Here is a 25,215-nt window from a genome sequence, read left to right as displayed (position 1 = left end):
ATTTCCTGAAAGAGAATTCACTGAGAAAGAGGTGGTAGGAAAGCAGGGGTGAGGCCACGGCGGAAGAGCCCAGGGTGAGGGGTAAGATCCACCCTGACAGGACCCTGAGGGCTCAGGGCGCACAGTTCAAGGACAGCCTCGCTCCCAGGGACAAAGCCAGCCCCTCTCACGGCCCCTGCCCCCTCGGCTTACATCTCGAGCAGAAGTGTGCTGGCCGGTGAGAGGCAGCCCCAGCCCCTCTGCTCCCTGGTGACTCAGTGTCCCTGGCCATGCAGACACCTCCAAGTGGGAGGCTGTGCCGGCCATGTGGGTCACACATGCGTGTCATTGCCCTCCTACCTGGCTGGATCAGTCTTCTGGTGACTAAGGAGAAAAAGCAAAGTTGGCCCCAAGAGCCCCAGCCCAGCCCTAAAGCCAGAGTCTAGGGAACAACCTTCTGGGCTCTGCCTGCGCAGAATGGCCACTCAGGGACCAGGGCCCTCCACTCTCCCCTTCCCCACAGGGAAGAAAGGAGCTGGGGCACGTGATAAGGAAGTAGGAGGTGTGAACTGGGAGTGTGTGTACATCTGTGTGTGTGTGTGTGTGTGTGTGTGTGTGTGTGTGTGTGTGTGTATGTGTTTCCAAGTACACAGTGCCTGAACACTGGGGGATGGCAGGGCCAGGCTTCTGGCAGAGAAGGAAACTGAGGCCAAGCCTCCAAATCCCCCTGTCAGAGGACCCTGGGAGTGGCACTGACCCCATGAAGACTATAAAGGGACCTGCCCGCCTCCACCCCTGCACAGAGAACCCCCACTCAGACCTGACAGTGTGGGCACAAAGCCAGGTTGCCATCTTGTTTCCAGAAGGGTCCTGAGAACCCATCACCTCGGGGCATTTTCTGATTAGATCCTGAGGCCCCGCCCAGGACCACAGGGGTCCTCAGATGCTGACTCACTCCTTTGGCCTCCCCCCCCCCCACCTTCCACGCCCTGTCACTCACCACCGGTAGGGTGCAACAGGATGTCCGCTGGGTTGTGGGGTTTCAGGCCAAGAGCCGACAGGGGTGTCTTGGCCAGACCTGGAGGGGAGCGCACTGTGCCAGAAAGAAGAAAGGAGACACGGCGAGTGAGCCTCGGGGCGAGAGAGGTGTGGGGAGAGGAAAAGGGGCAGGAGTGCAGACACCCATAAGTGAGGGCATGTCGGTGAGGGGTGGGCGACAGGAGGGGGTGCAGAAGAACCAGCCCCAGTCCCAGAAGTTGCTGCCACTGCCCTTTCCTGTCTCTGTGTTCCTCCACAGCTCCAAGGGTAGACAAAGTCAAGACATGGAGCTGCCCCTCAGCCTGGCCCTCAACCTCAAGGAAGTTAATTTCTTGACCTCAGTTGCATCGCCGTGATCCCCTTGAATCGCCACGGCTCACGACATACACACAGGCTTCTCTGGCTTTCTCTGACTTCCTCCATACTATACTCTCCCTTCCCTCATCCTCTTGTTCCCCGCCGATGCACAGTCTTTCTATACCACGCATTTCAATGGACTTAGAGAACTAAAGGAAATGGGATATCAAGACGGCACATCCTGTAAAGGACAGAGGGAGGAAAGGGACCCCGGGCAGAGCCGTGCCCACCCTGAGACCCCAGGGCAGCCCTCAGCCAACCACGTCACTTGCAAACCCCAGGAAGAGAGAATTTCTCAGTGTGAGGCTCTCTGTACCCCCAAATCCCAGCGTCCGGGAAGAGGGAGAAGCCCCATCGCCACCATCCTTGGCCAAGAGCACTGACTCCCTGAGCAAACCCCAAGGCCCTTCGCAGCTGCCTGTCTGGGTTAGAAGTGTCATGGAACACACAAGGTCAGAGAGGGCTGTCAGCCGTTTTCCCATCAGCCAAGGACGTGGCCAGCGTCCGAGCTGAACTGCAGGGCGGTGGTTATGCCCAGCCACGAGATCTCTCCTCGGTGGCAGTAGCTGCCTCTCCTAACACACCTCTGAGAAGAAGCAAAGAAGCAAGCTCTGTGTCTCCTAGCCCAGCCACGGGGAGCGTGCAGAGGCCACGGGCCCTGAGGACACGCAGCCTCGGGCAGGACCCAAGCCTGCCTGCCACACGCCGTTGGCCTCAACAGACCAGCAGCCACCCTCCGATGCCTAGCACCCCCACAGCAGCTCTGGGACCCCCCCCCACAATCCTTTTCCCAAAAGGCAGAGAGACCTACAGGAAACAAAAGCTACACGCTCTCAATGCAAGTGACATACATAAGTTGCTGGTGCACAGGTGGCTGTGTACATGGGTGCACACAGGAACAGTGGGAACTCTCAGGGGTCCAGGTGGGGGGCAGAGTCTATCCTCGCACCATCCTTAGGTGCCGGTTGGACAAATACAGCACAGGACACAAATGTGTACAAACGTACACATCTGGGTAGTGAGGCAGATCCAGGTTTGCAGGTCTCTCTCCTTACGTGCACACACACTCACACACACACACACACACACACACACACACACACACACACACACTTTTGGTTTCCACCACCCTCCAGCCCCCCCCTTACTGAAAATGGTGTCTTGCAAGAGATATTTATGAAGCACTTATTAATGTTTGTCAAACGAATGAATTTGAACGTGATTAGTTATGGAGGATTGAGCCCAGCTTCAGAGACCACTGCCCATGGAATGGGCACGAAGCATCTCCAGCCCACAGGTGTGCATGTGAGGGCCCAGCTGGTAGCAGAGGCACAGGTGGCCCAGTGACCCAAGATGAAGAGGACAAGAGGCAGGGGGAGGTTTCTCCTGGCTCCACCTCAAGCATCTCCAGCTGCCTCGTCACTCATGCCCCAGTCCCCAGGCATCTGGCTCTTCTGCTGAAGCAGACGAGTGGGTGGCCCTGAAGCCAGGCAAGGCTTTTGCTTCCCGACAGAGAAATTCCTCGCATTTCTCCGCCTCTGTCCTCTCTCCCAACCCTGTGCACCGATGAAGCCTCGTACTTACTCTCCCCGCTGGGACACCAGGGCTGGTGAGGGCAGGGCGAGAAGAATGGGAACAGGCACACGGGACAAAACCTAACTCGAGCTCAGCCCAGATGGCTTCCATCCCAAACAGGGTGATGACCAAGATCCTGGCTGATTGGACCAACCGCGAATTGGAGCAGGGGTGAAGGCGGAGGGCTGAGACCAGGGAGAGCGATTCCACGGAGTCACAAAAGGCCACAGAGCTGCCTCTTGAGCAGACCGCCCTGGGCCCGCACTGTCCACGAGGGGAGCCCTGAGGCACACACGTGGCTTTAGAGCACCTGCGCGGTGTGGCCAATCTGAATCGAGATGTGCTGCGCGTGTAACACACACGCCCGATTTCAAACACTTACTGTGAAATAAGAAGGCAACACATCTCTTTGTATGACAGGTCTTTGGGGTTAAATAAAACCTGTTACTGAAAGGGATTTCATTGGCCTCTTTTCACATTTTTTAAAAAAGATTGTAACAGACCCCGTTAATATTTTTATCTTGAGGGGCGCCTGGGTGGCTCGGTCGGTTAAGCATCCGACTTCAGCTCAGGTCATGATCTCACAGTCCGTGAGTTCGAGCCCTGCGTCGGGCTCTGTGCTGACAGCTCAGAGCCTGGAGCCTGTTTCAGATTCTGTGTCTCCCTCTCTCTGACCCTCCCCTGTTCATGCTCTGTCTCTCTCTGTCTCAAAAATAACTAAACGTTAAAAAAAAATTAAAAAAAAATATTTTTATCTTGATCTACCTATTGAAACGATAATATTTTAGATATTTGGGGTTAAATAGAAAAATATTAAAACGTACTTCTCCGGTTTCCTATTATGTCTTTCAAGGCGGCTGCTAGAAAATGTCTCATCACAAACGTGACTCGTGTCCTGTTTTCCTTGGACGTGAGCTGCTGCTCACGACTTGGGCCTCCTGCGTGTCCCAGATGACAGCCAACACTAGTTGTGCTGGCACCGTGGCAGGGACTGGTGCCACGTTCCTCCCGTCCTCAGGACAGCCAGCCACCAGGAGAACATGTCACCAGTTCTGTTATCACCCTCTTCCCCTCCCCGGTCTCTCCCTCCTCTGCTGCCCCGGGCCTGCCACAGACCCCCCCCCCCCGAGTCCTTCTCAGTATTGTCCCATCACTGCTGTCCCACGCTGCCCTCTTCCAGCTCCTCCTGCCTCTTCTACTCCACCCCTGCACTCAGACGGGTCTTCTGTTTGGTTGGAAATGCCTGTGTCCTTGGGGGATTTTGCCTCTCCAGTGAGTGCATCAGGAGGTACAAACTAAATGCTCCTGCCTGGAGACCAAGGATGGATGAGATGGGGACTCTGCCAGGCTGAGTGTTCTGGGCCTTTCTTTCCTTGATGGAAACTAAGTAGGTTGCCTGAAACGGAACAGGTGCCTGGATGTAGACAGAAATGGGCGTCAGGAGCAAGTAGGTCAAAGGGTATCTCAGGGACACATCGGCAAGTCACAGTCGCTTTAGGAATTGGGGGAGGCGGGGGGGGGGGATGTTGCACGCAGGATGCAAAAACTCTCAACAGTTAGGAAAAATCTAGACGGTGGGAGGCCGGGGACCCCACAGAAGGTCAGCAGGATCCCAAGCCTGTGGCTGCTGCATCCGTACATGTCTGCACGTGGACGATGGAAGGAAGAGACGTGGGGCAGGATGGTGAAGTGAAATGAGTGGCAGATCCTGGCCATGCCCAGCATTGCCAGCACCTCCCCCCACACCGGGGTGCTTACTCAGGCCAGGGCTGAGAGAGGGGCTTGAGGGAACCCAGGGAAGACAGATTCAGTGAGGAGCTCTTACCCCCGCCGGGTGGTGGGCTGGTCGGGGAGGCTCCCTCCATCTCCTCAAAGGCCTCCTTGTAGCTGTGCAGATGGGGCTGCAAGAGAAGAACAGGGCAGGTAGAGGGGATGCCCACTGGCGGCCATACCCTGCAATCAGGGGCTTCCCAAGTAACCGGCCCACTAGTCCCCTCGCCAGCCCGACCACCCACCCCTCCTCAGGCAAGCACAAAGGTCAAAGGGAGATGGCCACCAATTTCTTCATCACTGCTCTTTGCAAAACCGTGGAAATCGGCTCTTTGCAAAACCGTGGGCCAGCATGGGTGGAAATGAGGGGCACCTGCCTTGGAAATACTCCACAATGGGGCCAAAGACAAGGGGCTGGGATGGGGGACTCGGGTCCAGAAGGCAGTCAGGAGAGAAAAGATGTCCAAGAGCCATTTATATCCAGAGTAACTCACTAGCCTGGATTGTATCCGACATGGGCCACTCGTATCAGGATCTTCCAAGATGCACGTCTACAATGCATATTCCTCAGCCCTGTCCCAGCCTTAATACACTGGAATCTACTGCCTCCAACTACTGAAATGGCTCAGAAGTGCAAACATTTTGACATAGAAATTAGATATCCCAAGAAAACTCTATACCTAGAAAGAATTCAACAACACTCTTGTCAGTCTCTATGATCGGGTTCGGAGTGTAGAGACTGGGGTCATCTGTGTCATACCCAGGATCCTTACCACCCTACTGAGGGGCGCCCTTTAGGAGTCAAAGGGGGAACTTCAACCTCAGTGTTGATGTAAGAAGTGGGAGCATAGAAGTTATTTAGGGAGGGAAATGCCAGCTTCCACATGCCAGAGAAGAGACATAGGGTGAGAACTGAGTTTACTGACAGGAGAGTGTCACTCAGGTGACTATCGGGCCCCTGGATAGTTCAGGTGGGATCCACTACCCTCTCTGGCCACAGGACACAGCCCAAGGACTCACCTCTTTGGGCCGCCCTCCAGGATTGAGGGCGATGGTGAGAGCCAGCTCGGGGGAGACGCACTGGACAGGGGAACGGACCCCAGGGCTACGGGGAGACGCAGGTTCTGGAGACTGGTTCTCATACTGTCCGTCGCTGGCTGCCCGCCTCCGGAGAGGGGCTGGGGGTTCTGCAGGCTGCTTCTCCCGAGCCTGCACCCCTGGGAAGAATGCAGGGCATAGAAGGCAATGAGCATATTAGGCGAGAAAGGATCGATGAGGCCCAATCCCCCCAGAGAAGGCGGTGCACCTTAGCCAGGGGCCACACTGGAGCTGGGCCTGTCTCCCCTGAGTACTCCCCACCAGCTCCCTCCGCCCGCACCCCAGGCTTTCTCTGCAGGGCGGGGGAGCTGCTAAGGTTGGGCTGGCCTTCACCGGGAATCGCTACCCTGCACAGGGCTGGGGCCCAAAGCACAAGGGCTGATACAAGAAACAGATGTCAACTCTTTGCAAACCCTGGAGGCAGAGGGCCAGAGCTTCCAGGGAAATGAGGGAAGGTGGAAGGAGGAGAGACAGTCTCCAAGGTGACCGCGTCAACCGACAAGCAACATCAGGCCCGTGGGGAAGAAATTTGGAAAGAGCCAATAATGCATCATCTTGCAAATGGTGCTCCCGAGGAGAAACAAAGAAATGACTCAAGTCTTATCGTGAAGTCCCCAGCCCCAGCTGGCCCCTAGAATATCGCCGGTCTTCTCTGGGGTTCCCCACCCTTCCTCCCATGCATCTCTGAAACCTCTCGCCAACTTCCCTTCTGCCGGCCCCTCATCTACTCACCCCTTTCCTCGCCCCAAAGATGGTGAGCTTCCCACCCTCCCCCTCCCAGCAGAACAGCAGGCAGAGGGGCTGAAGTCATGAGCTCCATCTGCTTTTCTGTATCCCCTCCGTTCCACAGGCCCGGGCACGTTGGGAGCCTCGCCCTCCTTCCTTCCCACTCCGTCTTCCCACAGCTGGGCTGAGGCACGGAACCCATTGCCTCATGGAGCTGGCTCCAGAATCCTCGAAAACTTACTCCCCAGGTCCCGGAGGCCAAGACCCAGCCTGAGGACAGGCTTCTTGTCTTCATTATCTTGTGTGAGAGAACTTTCAGCTCTGCCTTCACCGCTTCCCGGGAGGGCAGGTGAAGTGAGAGGAAATGCCGGGATATTCCAAAGGCCACGTAGGACGCTGGCCGCACCAACCTCAAGCCAGCGCATCTGGGAACGCTGTCCCACCGCACACCACTCACGCACACGCACACGCACACACGCATGCGTGCCCGGCCCACTGCTGGCCACTAGAAATGTGCCAGCGCAGCCAAGCAGAAATCACCCTCCTGCAGAGCGAATCGTCTACCATCCACAGTGGGGTCGGCGTGCCCCCAGGCGCCCCACCCCCAGCTCCGGCCTGGCTCAGCCACTAAGGCTGCCGTGAGAAGCACTTGCCGGGAAGCCTTCCTACTTGTCATGAGCAGCAAGATGCCGAGGCCAAACTAGGGCCAGACACACACTCTCTCTCTCACACACACACACAGTCACTCATGTCCCATTACTGGGGGCCCATCCAGAGAGCAGCAGGACTGGCATAATTTACAAAGGCACAGCGGTACCCAGATGGGGTGGGGTCCGCTTTGGGCTCCTCATTGCCCAGAGGCAGCCTCCCTGTTATCTCCACCAAGACAAAAGAGCCCCTTGATGGGGACAGTGATCCAGACTCCCAAACGGCTCTCCTTAAAGCAAAAAAGCCCTCACCTTAAAATGCCCTTATTTTCAGAATAGAAGCATAGGGGTCACATAGCCCTAACTAGGGTCTGAGCATCAGCCCGGGTCAAAGGTGCAGGCAGGCCCTGAAAGGGCTGAGCAGCGCCCGGGGACCCCGCAGCAAACCCCAGGCTCCCAGCCCTCAGAGAAGCAGCAGCATCGAGTGCCACTTCACAACTGAGGGTGCGCCTGCCTTCACCCCGCTTCTCCCACCTCCGCTGAGCCCCTTCCTCCCCAGGCCTCCTGGGCAGCCTCATCTAGAGCTGCTGCTCATTTCATTCCTGGCAAAAACATTAGAAAGAAACAGACATAGCCATTGATTTTCTAATAATAATTGTGACAAAGGAGGCCCATTTGGGAAAGGCTCTAGGGGTTTGGAACGAAGTTCAGCCCCAAGGTTAAAAGAAATGCATTAGGGCCGGTTTTCAGTTCCGGCTCACCCAGCCCGGCAGCCTCTTTCTGGCAGGTCCCTGTGTCTTTGCAAGGGGCGGCCTGTTTGGGGATCTGATGTCTGCCCTTGAAAAGTGTGTCTGTTTTAATCCGAGGCCCTGAATCTCCCAGAGGGACAGAGAAAAATCTTCCCGGTTTGCTCAGAGCATCCTCCATGTCTAGGTGCCCCAGATGGTGGCCACAAATGGTGGCCACCTCACAGAGGCGAGGCCAGACTACTGGAGGGGCTTCCCAAATGTGGAGACATGAGGCCCCCGGCACAAGGCAGTCAGACATCTGAGAACGATCACACCTCCTCAAGTCCTAAGGCAGGGGGATGGACAGGATGACCTCCAAAGAGCCAGGAGTCTGCAGAAAGGGGAAGACCCCACATTCCACTCCCATGGGGACAGCCCCTCCCCCCGCAGTGCGCCCCATGGCACCAGTGGCCGGCCAGGGCTCTCGCATTCTTTGAACACAGTATCTCACTGTTGTCCCCCTTGGCAGGCTCAGATATGCCCCGGAGTGCTGGAGAGCGTGTCCCCTCTCTCTTGTCCTTCTCTATGGGAGGGGAGACAGGGCATGGCCGGGGGGAGGGAAGAGAGTCCTACTGTTCCTCAGCCAAGCTGGGACAGCTGGACACAAGCTAACAGCCAGTGTCAGAGAGAGAACACCCCTCCCTCGTGTCCCGCAGACTGACCCATCATAAAAATAGGCTTGCTCCCCACTCCCCTCCTTCCCCCCACCACCCTCAACCCCAAGACTTTCTCAGTCTCTTGAGCCTGTTCCCAGTCTGTCAGGGCCTCTGTCTCCCTACACATACACAGGCGCGCACACATACTCACTCTCTCTCTCTCTCTCTCTCTCACACACACACACACACACACAGACACACACACACACACACAGACACACACACACACACACACACACACACACACACACACACTGCAAGTCTGGGCGCTGTAGCCCTAACACACATCAACACACCCGCTCTGGCCGAGCACAGCCACCCACCACCCGAGTCCCACGGACAAATGCCCTGGTGTCAGGCTTCATCACATGTCTCCCCTGCAGCCCCCGGACTGGCCACTTCCACCCCCACAGACCCAGCTCTTCTTTCCAGCCTTCCGATTTCCAAAAGACTGGATTCCTCAGCTCCAGGTGACGGGGCTGGGTGTCCGACGGCATGCCTGGGGCTCCGAAAGCCAGGGTATCCGGGAGGCCACCTGCTGGGCCAGGGCACCAGAAAGCCACACGGCGATCACACTAGCAGCCCCAGGGCAAGCCATGCCAGCTCCCCTCGGGACAGGCCCCCCCACCCCACAACTGCCCCCATCCCCCAGGCCCAACTGAACACTCCCCACCACTGGGCCGAGAAAGGGTGAAGGGAGGGGAGAGGAGGCGGACAGGGGGCATTCTGCTAGAGCCATCTCCCCGTTATCCACGGACTGGGAAGAGGAGGGGCTGTGCAAGCACCAGATACCGCCATTGGGAGTCAACAATCCCCACTGTCCCCTAAGCCTTTTCCCGGAACTGCAGCCTTCTTAACCTGGGCCTTCGGGCTTCGAGGCTCAGGGCACTAATAACAAGATTCCCTCCATAGAGCTAAAAGACTATGGGCCTTTACGTCCGAGAGGCCAGGGGCAGACGTTAGTGGGCATCATCGAGCAGACACAGACCCTTGATAAAGGGTCCACCATACTGGAGGCCATGAAGCCACCAACGTAAAATACACATGGCAGGGCTATGATCTCTCCATTTTTCTCATTAGGCAATTGAGCCCTGAGTAATTAAGAGACCTGCCCAGGGTCACAGAGATGGGTCACAGGCAGAGCCAGGACCACACCCAGGGCTTCTGACGTTTGGCCACGGGTCCTAGGATCCGAGATTCAGGATGAGGTCAGAGGGTGTGCTGTATCCCCAGAGAGTAGTGTGCTCTAGAGTGGACAGAGCACAGATGTTCGCTCTTTGTCGTGAGCCTGGTGGCCCACGCAAAGCACAGCCTCGCTCCTACCGAGGCCCTGGCCCAGCAGCCTGAGTGGTCTGGCCAGGGTAGCCAGAGAGCTGGGCTGTCCTCACCCTTACTGAGCACACTCACGCGGTGGCCTGCGTGTCCACCGGGAGCCTGTAAGTTCATCTAGTCACCCCAGACCCTGTCCCCAGCAGATAAGGCCAAGGCAAAAGGCATCAGGCCTGTGTCCATGCAGAAGTGGGAGCACTCGCTCATGCAGAAAGGAGGGGGAGAGAGTGTGGAGAGAGGGAGGAGAGAGAAATGGGTGGGGGGGGGCAGTAAGGGGCTGGCAAAGAGAATGGGAAGAGATGGAAAGAACAGAACAGAAGAGGGAAGGAAGAAAGGTAAAGGGGAATGGAAAAATGAGGACAGAGGACTAGACTGGGCAAAAGTTTGGAAGAAGCGGCCCATGGAGCAGAGAGGAAGAGAAGCTGAGAGCCATAGTGAGGGCAGCAGACTTATCAGGGGGAAGGGGCAGAGGTGGACCAACCAGAGAGGGAGGAAGATCGGAGCCGGTGGAGAGGAGGCAGCTGGAAGCTCGTGTGCCCGATGCTCTGCAGCTTGGCGTTGTATGCTGCCCACCCCCACCCCGGGGAGCCGGCAGGGAGGGGGTGAGCGGGAGGGGATGACACCAGGCAAGGAAGGCACCACACCCATAGCACAGGGGGCAGGTGGACACGGGACACACGGAGAACGCAAGGGACAAGGCATTAAACAAGACGAAACAAAACAAAAACAAAGAGAAAATCAAGATTAGTTGGTGTTCTGAGTCTAGGATCTGACCACACGCTGGAGGGAGGTGGGAGGGTGTCAGGCAAGAAGAGAGGGTCTTGCTTCTCCAATGGCCAGGCGGACCTCCCGCTGTCGGCAGGGACGCCACAGCTCTCTTTTCTAACCCCAGCATGGGGCGAGCAGGTGCCAGCCAGAGACCAGGAGACTACAGTCCTGTCGCCCCACACCTCACCCGCCCTCACCATCGGCCTGGCCCCATCCCAGGACCTGTCTCCTCTCATGGTCACCTGCCTCTTCCTGGCCTCAGCTGTGATCCTACCAGCCTGGCCCAAGGGCCACACTCCCTAGCCTCCTAGCATCCCTCTGCCCTTCACCTTTCCCTCACACGTACCTTAGGTAACCTTCTTCCCCGGAGCCCCTTACATTTCTACTGCCGCCCAAAGCTGCTGGGCACCACCAAAAAGTCGTTAAAATGAGCCCACCTGAATGCACTAGAAAGACCTACTATGCCATCCTTTAATCCACCGTCACTGACCTCCTGACACCTCAGGGGCCGCACAGGGAACCAGGCTCCTTCACCAACCCTCTGCTTCACAAGCTGCTCCACACCGGTTTCTTGGCCACTTCGTCTTCATGCCTCCCACCGTCAAATGTGGGAAGCTCTGGGACTCAGTCCTAGGACCTCTTCTGTATCCGTGCTCACCGCTAGGTGCCATATGCAACGCCACACTTCACGTGACATCACATACTGGCATCATAACACCCGCATTTTTAAACTCCAACCTCTCCCCTTGGTGGTTTCGAGGGCATCCCAAATCGATCACGGCCAAACTCACACTTAGGACATTCCCCCCAAGCCTGCTCTTCCCACACCTTATCCATCTCAGGAAAGAGCAACTCCACCCTTTAGTTGCTCAGACCCAAAAACCTAGAGCGGCCCTTGACTTGTTCACATCCCACCTCTAGCCTTGATGGCTCCACCTCCAAAACTGTCTACAACCTGAGCACCTCTCACCATCTCCACAGCCACCTCCCTGATCAATAGCGGCAGCCTCCTCACCGGTCTCCTTCCTTCCATCCTGGCCACACCGATCCTTCTAGAGCAAGTCGGATGATGTCACTGCTCTGCACACAGCACACAGAGTACCAAAGTTCTCACGATCACGTACAAGGCCCACTGCAAGCCGGCCCCCACTCCCATCACCTCTCTGACTTCATGCCCCACTAGGCTCCTCACATCAGGCACACCCCCACCTCAGGGCCTTTGCACCTGCTGTCCCATCTGCGCATTCCCTGGTGGCCCGGTGAAGCCTCCTCTGATCCTACGTAAAGTGCAACCACCCATCTACCCTCTACCCCTCACTGACGCTTGACTGCTTTAACTTATCTCTATGGCACTTATCAGCAATCTGACATATTATATATGTGTTTGCTTATTTGTTTTTTGTCCATCTCCGCCATGAAGGCAAGGATTTTTACCTGTTTTGTTTACCTCCATTTTCCCAGAGCCTAGACTAACACAGACTAGGGATTCGTGCTGAATGAATGACTGAATGGGCCTCGATGCCCTCTCCTATTTCCATGATGAAATGTAAATGTTGGGTTCTCAATTTGAGGTCCCAAAGCTTGATACAGATATTTCCCTATATCTGTATTCATCCGTTATTCTTGCTTCACAAAGAGGTATCTCACTTCCTGCTTGAGCCTAAATCATCCACCTGGGCTCCTGGGCCTATATCCCCTCTTACCTCCTTAGAGACCTTATTCTAGCAACTTCTTTCTTTCTCTTACATTCTTTTTCTTATTTCTTTTCCCTCCATATTCAACCTCTGTTTCTCCTCTAAAAACATTCTCATGCCTCTTAAATTTACAAAAAGAAAAAAAGGAAAAAACAGGCTCTCGATATCTTGCTACCCTCTTTAGCTACTGTCGTCTTCCCTTTTATCACACAGCCACTTGAAAGAACAGTTGACATCCTGTCTGTACTCTCCCTGCACTCGCTCCTCACTCCTGCAGTCTGCTTTCTGTCACTCTCTATATGCCTTTGAAAATCCCTGGGGCCACCTAATTGGCAAGCCCAGTGAACTTCTCCCAATCCTCTTCCTCATGATCCCTCTGCAGTGACACTGCGAACCCCCCACCCCTCCCCCTGGAAACCCTCTACCGTCTTCACTTCTGCGGTGACCCACTGTCCCTGTCTTCTCTCACTGTCCTGAACATTCCGTCTCAGTCCCCTTCCTCTCTCTTCTCCTCATGGCCATCTCGTCCTACTTTTCTCTCCATGCCCCCTGACACAGAGATCTCATCCATGCCCAAAGGTGTGACCTACATCTTTGCGAGGATGACTCCAAAATCAGTAGTTTTTCCACTCTTTCAAGCTCCAGTTCCAAATGTTTAGCTGTTTTCCATACATCTCTCCTACCTGCAGGCTCACCGTCACCTCCAGACTCAACATAGGGAACACTGGCATCTCCGTCTCACACAAAATCCACTTGTCCTCCTAACTCTGGGCTGGTTAGTGGAACTAGCATTCTGCCCCTATTCGTGGAGCCTCAGAATAATCGTCGACGTCTTCCTCTCCTTCACCCACTACATCCAATCAACTTGTAAATGCATTGGTTCTACTCCCGCGGCGTCCTTGACACTTTTCTTTTTCAACTCCACGGTCAGCATCTTAATGCAATCCCCCAACCCAGTCTACCTAATAAGCAACTACACCTCCTTAACTCAAACAAAGTCTCCTCTTTTGCACCCTTCCTGCCCAGATTCACCAGCTACATCTTCCTAAATTACAGCTTTGATCATGGCTTTCTCCCGACTAAACACAGTCATGGGTTCCTACATTGCCACCAGGTAAGATTCAAGCTCCTTGGTCTGGTATTTTAAGACCAACCAGAGGCAGGCCCCAGGCTACCTTTCTTGACCTCTCACACTACCTAAATTGCTCTCAACCTCCTATATCCATCAAACACTTCTGCCTTCGTGTCTTCACTAAAAACCCTCTCTCTCCTATGACCCCACCCACTTTCAAACTCCTACTCATCTTCCAAGGCTCTATCTAAAACCCACACGCAACTCACTCCTCAATCTCTCCAGCTGATACTGATCTTTCCTTTTTCTTCATTCCCACAGAACTTTCCCCATGTCTCACTTATTAGGAATGACTTCATTTTAAAGTTCCAGTCCTTTTTCCCCTTACTAAACTCCAGACTCCTTTAGGGATAAGATTCACACCTGATTTCCAGCATGCACTGAAATCTCTACCTCTAGAGACATCTGAGATCAGTCCAGTCACATAATCAGGATCATACGGTAACATGAACTCGACAACTCTGGCTTCTATCTCTTTTTCCTGCCTTCTTGCACTGGCTAGGGTATCCGATACAATGTTAAATGATAGCAGTGATACTAGGCATGTTTATTTTGTTCCTAGTGTAACAGGAATGCTTCTAACCTTTCACACGAAAGTGTGATGTATGCTACAGGCTTCTGGTGCCTACCCTTTATCAGGTTAAGAAAACTACCCCTATGTTCTCTGAGATCCAAGCTTAAATAAGATAGGAGGACCTGTCCGATCAAAGTGGAATGAGCCAGGGATATAGTATTAAGGTACAGAGGAGGTATTGAGCCTAGGGAAGAAAAGGCAGACCTGTGGGAGAAAAGCCAGGAGAAACCAGATCAGGTTCGTGGCCATGAAGAGGCTCTCCCTCGGGTCTAAGCTTCCTGAGTTACTCACGCTGAAGCTTACGTTCCAGCTTCTGGCAGAAGAATGTACAAGAAGCAGCAAGAAGCGGTCCTGGTCTATTCCCTGACTCCCATACTGTTGCACACGATGATCCTGACAGTGCATCTGTACCTACACAAGCATGTCAGACACTCTGCAGGGCAAACAGGACCCGCTGACATAGGAAATACTTCCATGGCAGGGCATGAACCAAAGAGGTCCCTTCATGGCCCTGGGGACCAAACGTATCTGTCCTCTCTATGCATCTCATCCCTTCTCTGACTGAGGTAGAGAAGAGGAAATTAGGGCTGGAGACAGAGATGCTGTACCAACGACGTCTCTCCCTTCCTGTGACCCCTTGGCAGCCAAAGCCTGAGCAGCTAAGGATATGGATGGTGACAGTCAAAACCTCAGAAGCCGGTAGGAGAGAAAAGGGCTGAGGGGAGACGCACTATAAGATGAACACACTTCTGGAGCCATTCAGGTACGGCTTCCTTTAGGGCAAGCTCCAGGAGAACTACACAGAAGGGTTTTCTGGTGGGGGGGGTAGGGAATTCACTCTGTTTCCCCAGAGAATCTGCCCCCCAGATCCTATCATTAGGCTAGAGGGTTACCATTCATCGGGCCACCTCAACTCTGTAAAATATTAAGAGGGCCACATCCCTCTCCCTTGACCAAAATATGTGACAAGGAAGCCAGGGCCCAGATGTGGGACAAAGCAAAAGACGGCAGCCCCCTGTGGACCACTCCATAAAGCATTTCACGTCTAGATCTATAGAGCTACTCATCCCGTGTTTGACTCCCCACTAAAAGCAATGATGTTCTCGTGGGCCAGCTCTCTAGGCGAGGTGAGACCCTGATTACCAACTTCCATGGTGTAAATACTTTCATGACGGCCAATTTGAAGTTGCTGACAGTGGAACTTGGGACTGTGCTCTCCTCTGAAGTACAGCAGGGCATCTATGCCCCCACACCCCAATCCTGAACCCAACCCAATAGCCAGCTGGCCTGCCCTCAGCTACTTCCCCAAGCCCACTGTCCATCCCCAGGGAGGGTGTGTCCCTCTCTCCTACAGCTGGCACGGTGACTCAGCTTCCCCTAAATTTAGGGAAAAGGGTGGAGGGCAGAGTCAGCCGCCCAGGCTCCTCTTCTTCTCCCTGAACTCCCACCACCCTGTCAGCTGAGGGGCTTGGCACAAGATCCCCTAGCCCCAGTCTCTAGTCCATCCCCGCCCGGCCTTACCTCCACAATGAAAAACACCCCCAGGATTTCCCACCCAGTGTGGCTGCCCCCATGGAATGGTCATAGGATTAGGCCATTAAGAAGGAAGGGAGACCTTCTGGTCCCTCCCAACATGACTCTGCACACTCGGCCATTTCTTGCCTTTATCTCCCCAGTGAGCTCTCTGGTCACCCCATTCTCTCTCCTCTCTCCAGGAAGATGAGCCCATTCTCTGATAGGAAACAGAGGTTGGTTCCTCAGTGCCTGCTTCTCATACAGAGCAGGTCCAAAAGCCAGGACTAACAGGACAGTTGAACAAGAAGGGGACCTTGGCCTCCCCACCAAAATGAGACATATCTTGAAAGGACCCACCAGGGTTGAACACTCGGGTAGAGCCCAAGGCCTTTAGGACACCCTTTCTATCTTTGTTATGCCTCTGAGTCTACAGAGGTCTCCCTCCAGCCTTCTCCACACCTTCCCCCTGGGAACTGAAGTCTGAGGACAGCAGGCAGTTTCAGAAAGCATCTTCTCTCTGCATAGAGAATCTGTACTCCAGCCCCAAAGTCACCACTTCCAAGAAACTTTCCCTGATTGCCCTAGGTGGTAAGCCTTGCTTTCCCTCCAGCTCTGGGGCTTTGGTCCCCACCTCTGTCACAGCACACGTTACATTCCTGTGTAGCTGTCCCTTAACTAGACGGTAAACTCCCTGAAAGCAGGAACTGAAAGACACTGATCTTTGAATCTCAATGCCTGGCTTACAGCCTAACAGACAACGAATGCAGGAAGGGACGGCTAGGACGAGGCTCCTGACAGCCTCTCCTCCAGGTCCAAGCGGCACCTGCCAAGGGGCGACGGCTGTGCCTACACCTCCTCCCCGCAGCGAGACCAACCAAGACCAAAGAGGGAAGGGGAGGGGATTCCTAAGACTGATGGCTCTTACCTGCTACCCGGTGGGCCACCAGCCCCTCCAGGTTCAGTGGCTCCTCTTCTGGAGTGCGGGAGGGGTCTGAAGTCACCTCCTTTGGTGGGGGCTGAGGCTGAGCAGTGAGGCCAGGGAGAGAGGCTGGGGGCTGCTGAGGCCCTGGAGGGCTATGGGTAGTTGGCAGGAAGGCAGACGAGGAGGAGGAGGCTGGGCTCTTTGGACGGAAACTCTGGTTGGGCCCACCTGGACACGGCTGATAATCGTAAGGTGAGTAAGCCCTGCCAGGAGGGAAGGACTCCAGGGAAGCCCGTGGGGCCGGCTCAGGGGCTCCCAAGGAATGCCCACTGGGGATGTAGCCAGATCTGGACTGGGTCAGTGGATGGGGCTGACAGGAGGAGCCGGAGAGAGGCTGGGAGGACAGCGGGGAAGCCCCTGGCCAGGCCCCTGGGACACTCTGGGACTTGTGCAGGGGGGCGGCGGCCGTCGGTTCCAAATCCAGCATGAGCATGTTGAGTGTTTCGATGGACTGCTCGATCTCCTGCTGGGAGGCTGCTCTTGGGAACTCAGGGAGGCCGGGGATGGGGGTCTCTGCCAGCGGCTGGGGGCTGGGCCTGCTGGGCCCGAGACTCTCCAAGTAGACTCTATCCTGCTGGCGAGGAGGGGGACGAGGCTGCTGCTGCTGCTGCTGTGGCTGCTGCTGCTGTTGCTGCTGCTGCTGCCAGGAATTCAGGCCCCTCTGCACAGCCTCCCGGCTGCTGCCCCCACGGGCCGGAGCTGGGGGCAACTGGGGCTCGGTTTCTGGAAAGGACTGAGAGCGGAACATACCGCTGGGGTCATGGCCATAGTGGGAGGTGGTCATTGGCTGCGGCCAGGCTGGGTGGGGCCCCTCCCGCTGGTAGCCGGCTAAACCCTCCTGTGCGGAGTAGGAGGGCCGCATGGGGGCCGTGTGGCCAGCGTGGGCAGGCACCGACCGGCTGACGGACTCATAGGCGTAGCCCCCACCGTTGACCATAGGTTCCGCGGGATAGGGCTTGTCCAGACCGTTGGTCAGTGAGGACAGGGCCTCTGGGTAGCCCCCCTCGCTGGTGTTGGTGACCCCATCCAGGGAGGACAGTGTGCCCATGCTGCCCACGCTGTGCCCATCCTGGTTGGGCAACTCGTCATCCAGGATGTCGGTCTCCCGCTCAGATGCCAAGGCCCCACCGTTGACGTGAACCTGGGCCGGGACGACATGGCGGCCAGGGGAGGGCACGGCAGGGCCCCCCGCTGGGCGGGACCGGAGATGCTGGGTATGGTACATGGCGCCTTGCTTCTCTCTCTCTACGCCGAAGCCGCTGAGCAGACGGTCCAGCTCCCGCTTCTCCTCAGGACTCAGGGCAGCAGGGGCACTGGAGGGGCCAGGGGCAGGCTCATCGGTCTTGTCTGTTTTGGTGGAGGCTGTGGAGTTGCCGGAGTCACTGCTCACGGAGAGGGTGTGCTCTACGTGGTTGGGGGTGGCCGACAGGACAGGACGCGTGGCATTGACGGCTCCGGTGCTGCCGTGCAGGGAGTCCTTCTTCTTCACCTTGGCATACAGGCTCCCGTCCAGAGGCCCCTGAGTGTGTCCCACCACCTCTGTAAGAGAGCCGCGGGGGGAACAACAATCAGCAGACGTCGGTGGGAGGCAATGACATCTCCTCCCCAAGGAAAGGAGCCAAGAGCTTCCGTTCCCTAGACCCTAAAATCTCCTCGCACCACCCGAGATAGAGCTGAGGTCAGAGGATATAGGGGAAGAGGACAAAGGGACCCCTACCCCAGGCTCTTGGGCCCCAACACCCGGCTTCAGGGCCAAACAGCGAAGTCTAAGACTGGCTGGGGTGCTCTGGGAGCAAGATGCCCCAGTCCAAAGCCTGGCTCTGGTATCTCCTCAGCTTCCCAAAGACCTGGAGGTACTGGGTCAAGATGGAGTTCAGCCAAGCCAGCACTCCCCGTGCTTTTCCTCTGAATGCTGGGGGTTCAGGGGCCAGGGTGGCATGGGAAACATCTTAGGAATCCAGAACACAAAAGGAGATGTTCTCATCCAGGAAGGGTGTCCCCTGTGTCATTTTGTCTGCACACAGCTCTGGCGACCCCATGAGCAATACTTTCTCTGAAAGGAAAGAGTGAGCGCTGGGTGGCTCAGGGCCAAAGGGCTGACTCAGGAACGAAGAACTTCCCCACCCAGAGGGACTCGGTGATTTCACACCCTGTACAGTCAGCAGCCCAGCTTCCAGCCCCGACACACACACACACACACACACACACACACACGCACACACACACATACACACACGCACACACGCACAAGCACCTCCCCTCCCCTCACTCCGAGGCAGGCCCCCAGCTGGCAAGAAAAGAAAGTCCCCTCCCAAAAACTGCACAAACTCCAGCCAGACACCAACAGTCACACACACCAACCACACACGGGAAAACCAGACACAAAGACATCCAGACACAAACACACACCAGCTCATAATCACCCAAGTCGAACACCCAGCGGCCAAATCAAACGCCCTGGTGCGCTCTTGACGTACACGAGACAGGTGACCTCGAGACGCCAATCACCTTGCTAGGCACTTTACACACACATTATTTCTAATCCTGTGAGTCAGCGAGTTTTACACCTACTTTAAGGATGGGAGAAACTGAGGTTCACAGAAGTGAAACCATTTATCTGCAGATACACAGTATCTGGTAAAGCGAGGATTTAAAATCAGAGATTTAAAATCACTTAAAAGTCAATTAAAATACAACTAAATTAAAAGCAAAATTAAAATCAGAACTTCAAAGACCACGCAATTTCTATTATTCCACATTCTCGTATCTCACACACACACACACGCACACACACACACACACACACACACACAGTAAAATAAACACATAAAAGGCAGCAATACCCAAAAATAAATACTTAAATTTAAAGCCACAATCATTCCAGAAAATACAAGCTCCTACCATGCCCAAGGATCAGCCCTCAGGCCAGAAGTGGCAGCCTCTAAAAATAAACACTCATACAGAAGCCCACGGCCAAAAACAAGTGATCAGACAACCACAAAACAGGAACATCCTGATCAACACACACACACACACAAACCACAGGCCAACCAAATGACGTCACCGGGAGCAGGCACAGAGATGCCGGCAAGGCACACGGTCCACACACACCCCCCGGGGGCTGGATGCTCTGCCCATTCACTTAACTCTCCAGAACCATCTATCTGTCCCCAGTTTTCCCTGGGGCTTTGGGATGCCGGCCGGCAGCAGGCCCCAAGCGATAGGGGGCCAGAGTGTGGCCACAGCCCTAGGCTCACAGGGATGGGGCTGGTCTGAATCAGACATAGGTCTGAATCTCCAGCGGTCTGCTCCCTGTGCCAGGTCCCCTAATAGTTGCTAAGACGCAGATACAAGCATGGCTGCCTCTTCTAAGTGGCCTGTCACCGTTCCTAAAGGTGTCGAAGCTACTAAAGGAGAGAGGCTGTCCTTCGTGCCATGTCCTCTAAAGAACTGGGCTCCTTGCTACACCAAATAAGAGACCCCAGCTGACTGCTTCCCTAGCATTGCCGACAAGGGCTCTCCTCCACTCAGACTTCCGAGGGTGGTGCCATGAGAGTGGGCCCCTCGCATCAGTCAGAGGAGGCTGGAGGGCTGTCCTTCCTTCTCTCTGTGCCTGGAAAGCTGCTGGCACCAGTGAAACAGGCCCATTCCGGGGCCCTGGCCCCACTCTGCAGCTCACGCTGCGAGACGCCAGGTGCCTTCCGGGCCAGGGAGCTCCTGCATCCCCTGCACCTCCTTAATCCCCCCAAGTCCATGCTCATGTGGTCTGGGAAGTGGCGGGGACAGCAAAGCAAAGGGTGGTGTGTCCAGTACGCTCCCCATCTGCACTTAGGGTCGATGAGAACCGCTGGGTGCAAACCAGTGCAAACCTGTAAGTATCCTTTCCTTCTGGGAGAAAGTGGACCCACTCCTGCATCTCACTCGGGTTCATAAAAGAAGAGCTTTTGGCAAGAGAGCTAAGAGAGCGTTCCCGGAGGCAGGGAGGAAGAATTCACACTAATTACCACTACCTGATATCTCGTCCCTTTTGGCCCCTTCATTGATTCTGACAATGTCAAAATTAAGCTCATTCTGCCACGTAATCTACCCCCAAGGGGTCCACTGTTTGCAGCAACATCAGGAACAGTAACTGCCAGGCCACTGAGGCTGAGTAAGAAAATGGAAGAAGTAAAAATTGTTGAACTAAATCTTTTTTGCAAAGTAACAAACGGAAATGTCTATTGCTGTCTTCCAAAAAGGAGCCAGCTGCTTCTGACCACCCAGTGCTGGCTACATGTTCCGGGCTCTTCTGCACCTTCACTGGTCTTCCTTTTCACATCAGGGGGAGACAGTGAGGACACCCCAGACCCATCCCGGGTATGTCTAGTCCCCGTGAGGGTTCGCTGAAACCCCAGCATGTCAGCATGACCCCAGCGGAGGCACGCACCCCCGTTCCTTCTAAAGGAGATAAAATGCTCCCCGCACCCCACACAGGTACACACATGCCCATCATTCCCTTCTGCCCATCCACCGTGGCCGCGTTAAGTGCTATTTAGCAGGACCACAAGAAGCCGGAACATAGCGCTGGTTTCAATCTATTAAGGCAGGAAGGGCAAAAGAGAGAGGCAGGCAGAGTAAGGAGGAGGGTGAAACAGAGAGCCAGAGAAGAGGGGCTTTAGAAAGGTGGGGGGAGATGGCTTTGAGGCTCTAAACCTGAGGGGCCACCAGATTCAACTCACAGTCCCAGAAGCCTCCAGGGGCATGACCAGTTTACGTAAATCCTCTCAGTTGAGAGGTTGCTGGGCATCCAGGGGCAGGGAGCAGGGGGCAGAGGAAGAACCTGCCTGGTTGGTGGGGCCGTGGGGACAGGAGGAACCTGTCACCGGCATGGGTGACAGTGGAACAGAAAGCTAAACTTCAGGGGAAACGCGAGTTACAAGCAGCCCGGAGTGGAGAGCTCTCAGCCCCAAGGCCAAGCCAGCCAGAACGTCCTGTCTCATGGGCCTTCTCCCTGGCCATTGCTCTAGGGAAGCCGAGAAGCCTGCAGTCCTTTCAAGGCCCCACTTGCTTTGTCTGACTACATCTCCTGGCTCTCCCCAGCAGCTGCTCCGAACCCGCACTCCACCCTCGACGCTGAGCTTGATTGTACCAAGAGGCCCTTATTCCACAGCGGCCGTACTCCAGATGTGTGAGTCACGCTTTTGGAAAGCCCTGAGGAAAATCCCCAGCTGACTTGGATGTGGACCTACTCCCTAGGCTCCTGCCAGCAGGCCGCGGAGGTGTGTGCGGTGCTAGGAGGCGCGGCACAGGCCAGGATGCAGGGAAGGAGGGACGCATCCATCCCGTACGCTTCAACCAGAATGAAAGAAACACGGGTGCAAAGGTGATACGGGTTTAGGGCAGGTGTTTCCCAATTTTGATGTTCATAAGCATCTCCTCCAGGGATTGGTTAAAAACATGTAGATTCTGGGGCCCCACCCCCAAAGATTTTCACTCATAGGTCTGGGGTGAGGCCAAAGAGCAGTGTTTTAGCTCTCCCAAGGTTCTGGGGCTCACACAGGTGGATAACATCTTGGGAAACCCTGATCCCAGTGGTCAGCACTTTGGACTCTGAGATTAAGGATCCTCACTTCTCTTACTCATGTCTAGTGGAGAAATTTTCTTGTTTAGATGTCAGGACAGATGGCCTGACCATAAAGAATAAAAGGTGCCAGGGGCACCGGGGTGGCTCAGTAGGTTAAGCGTCCGACTTCGGCTCGGGTCCTGGTCTCGCAGTCCGTGAGTTCGAGCCCCGCTTTGGGCTCTGTGCTGACAGCTCGGAGCCTGGAGCCTGCTTCAGATTCTGTGTCTCCCTCTCTCTCTCTGACCCTCCCCCATTCATGCTGTGTCCCTCTCTGTCCCCAAAATAAATAAACGTTAAAAAAAAAATTTTTTTTTAATAACAAAAGGTGCCAGGCTGATCGAGTGCAAGAAAGAAGTTTCCTTTAGTGATGATTCAGTGAGGAGCGACCCCTCCTTGTCTAACTTGCAGACCTGTTTTGAATAGTGAATGATTTATTAAGGTTTTCAGGATGGGGCCTTTCATGATAAAAAGTCTTTTGGGTCCACATCCAGCAGAATAGCAATTCATTAAAATATATTGCCCAGAGCAGTGATGACGAACCCTTGTGGAAGAAAATCAATGCCGTGCCAATAGGAAGAGGCACCGTGCCCACCGTGGACACAGGTAGCTCAGAGGCAGACCGGGGCCCCCGCAGACCCAAAGGGAATCTCAGCTCCTTACACACGGGAGTGGAGCATCAAAGGCCATGTGTGTCCAAGAAGCAGGTGAGCTTTGGGGCACCCGGGTGGCTCAATTGGTTAAGCGTCCAACTCTAGGTTTCAGCTCAGGTCATGATCATGATCTCACGGTTCGTGAGATCGAGCCCCATGTTGAGTTCTGTGCTGGCAGTACAGAGTTTTCTTGGGATTCTCTCCCTCTCCCTGCCCTTCCCCTGCTTGTGCGTGCATGCTCTCTAAATAAATAAATAAATAAATAAATAAATAAATAAATAAATAAGAAGTAGGTGAGCTCTGACAAGGGCTGAGGCTAGGCCAAGAAGCAGCCTGGAGAGCAAGCTCTGGACGTGTTAACCTGTTAGCCACAGACTCTCCCTCAGCCATGGAGGGAGCCAGACTGGGGCTAGGACCAGGGCTATTGAGAAGCAACAGTGTAAGAGCCAGAGGAGGGGGCTAGGTAGCAGGGAGGCCACAGAGATACGGTTCTGGAGAGAAGGCAGAGGAGATGTACCCCTTCCCACCCCACCTTTGTGCCAGATACACCCCGTTACTCCAAAGGATGGTCCCCATCTTAATGGCAAGTCAGCTTGCATCAACCATTTAACCACACAGAGCCCAGCCTCCAAGCCTGCTCACTTGAAGGTTTGCTGAGTGACGAGACTCAGGAGCTAAGTAGCTAGAGCTCTAGTAAGCTAGAACTGGGACATACGGACACTATTCTCCTCTCTCTCTATTCCTCTTTACCTATTTTAACAGCTTCCATCACCCACAGAGTAAAGCCCAACCCGCCACTGCTGGACTGCCAGACCTCTTCTCATCTGGCCCTTGTCTGCCTTTTGAAGCCTCACCTTCGCTGTCCTCAATACTCCAGATACCCTTCAACGCACTCAATATTCATATGCTCTTTCCTCCTCTGGGCCTTGTACATGCTGTTCCTTCTCCTGTAAGATCCTTCCTTGCTTTTCTTCCCCAAAGCTCCCAACTTCCCTGGAAAACCCCTTTCTCCTCCTTCAGGTTCAGTCTGAACTTCTTTGTGACACATTCCTCAACCTAACCCTTTTCCCACAGCCCTCCAAACTGAGATTAACCTCTTCTCTGTTCCTGTTGCCTTCTTCAGACAACTACTCTAACACCAACCTCCCTACTGTTATCCATGTTTGTCCTCCCACTAAGGTGAGGACTCCTGGAGAAAAAGCCTTTGTCTCTCCCCACACACACCCCGGTCCAGTGCCTGGTTCCCAGAAGGTACCCTTCACAATATGTTCTACGTGAACAGTGCCTCTTGGACTTTAAGGCATAACCTGCATGGCTATACAGGACAGCTCTACAGGATGCAGTGCCTGGCACACATTATACGTTTCCTAAATGCTTCTTGCGTTATATTAAATAATCCAAAAACTTTTATATAGTCCTGTCAGCTACTGAGACACTCTTCTTCCACTGCCACCCGGGGACGAGAAAAATCAGAGGTTCAAGGTGGACCCAAGCTTCTGCCAAAGGGAAGAAGAAAGAGAACATCACGAGAGAGGAGTGTTTATGTGGTTATTAGCACCGGCTGGGCACGGTGGAGGTGCCTGTAAGCTGGCTGAGCCAGAGCTGGACCCACGGGGTCTCTCAGAGGGCTCCGCGGCCATACTCCAGTCCAGTGGACGTTAGCTTTCTTAGGTAAGGACCCTTGGGGATAGCTGATGAAAGCCTAGACTAATTTCCAAAAAAAATGCACAAACACAAATGTCGTACCTAATTTCAGGGGGTCAACAGACCCCTCCAAGTCCATCTATGACTCTTAAATTTAGACGTATTCATCGAACAGGGTGCTGCTTCTGGGGATCCCTCTCTGGCACCCGGGATTCCGCCAAGAATGCCAGGCTCTGCGAGAGACGGGACAGCGCACCAAAAGGAAAATCTTCTGGTTGGGGGAGCGCAGAAGGGGTCTAGCCCAGAGCAGCCCACTGAGTTGCGACCTGCCCGAGGAAGGCAAGGGTGAGGAGAGGATGGTGATGGACAGGGGCATGCAGAACCTCAGCCCCATGGCCCAGGCACAACCTGGGGTCCTCCTGAGACACCCTAGCAACAGTGGCAGGGATCTCCTGTACCCCTGTCTGTGACAGCCTTAGCCTCCACCCATGCTGACCTCCCATCCTACAGCCAGCCGGGGACTGAGGCAGCCCTTTGTTCCTCCCAGCTGCAGAGAGCTCTGGAACATCTCCAGATGGAAACGGGCTTCCTCGGGGACTCTGAAGGTCAGCAGAATTAGGGTTGAAGAGGAGCACGCAACTCTCTGGAGGGGAAGCGCACAGAGGAGACACTGCCTCTGAGATGGCAGAGA

At 54.8% G+C, this 25,215-nt stretch overlaps 1 protein-coding gene across 10 annotated transcripts in view; it reads right to left on the bottom strand.

The window, feature by feature from the left end:
• The window catches only part of TNS1 (tensin 1), a 194,769-nt gene that overhangs the window by 25,970 nt on the left and 143,584 nt on the right, over positions 1–25,215 (bottom strand). For 5 of the 10 annotated variants that reach the window (XM_053904966.1, XM_053904953.1, XM_053904974.1 and 2 more), the window contains 6 exons: positions 16,572–18,167; positions 10,445–10,528; positions 5,740–5,936; positions 4,775–4,850; positions 980–1,072; positions 340–363 (listed from right to left, as the gene is read on the bottom strand). In XM_053904966.1, coding sequence (XP_053760941.1) covers positions 340–363; positions 980–1,072; positions 4,775–4,850; positions 5,740–5,936; positions 10,445–10,528; positions 16,572–18,167 — 2,070 coding nt within the window. The remainder of the gene's footprint in view (positions 1–339; positions 364–979; positions 1,073–4,774; positions 4,851–5,739; positions 5,937–10,444; positions 10,529–16,571; positions 18,168–25,215) is intronic. The other 5 variants (XM_053904952.1, XM_053904956.1, XM_053904957.1 and 2 more) reach the window with 3 other exon arrangements.

Source organism: Panthera pardus, unplaced genomic scaffold, assembly GCF_024362965.1.
Source record: "Panthera pardus isolate Hobbes unplaced genomic scaffold, ASM2436296v1 HiC_scaffold_10, whole genome shotgun sequence".
NCBI lineage: Eukaryota > Metazoa > Chordata > Mammalia > Carnivora > Felidae > Panthera > Panthera pardus.
This window is presented reverse-complemented; position numbering and strand designations above follow the sequence as displayed.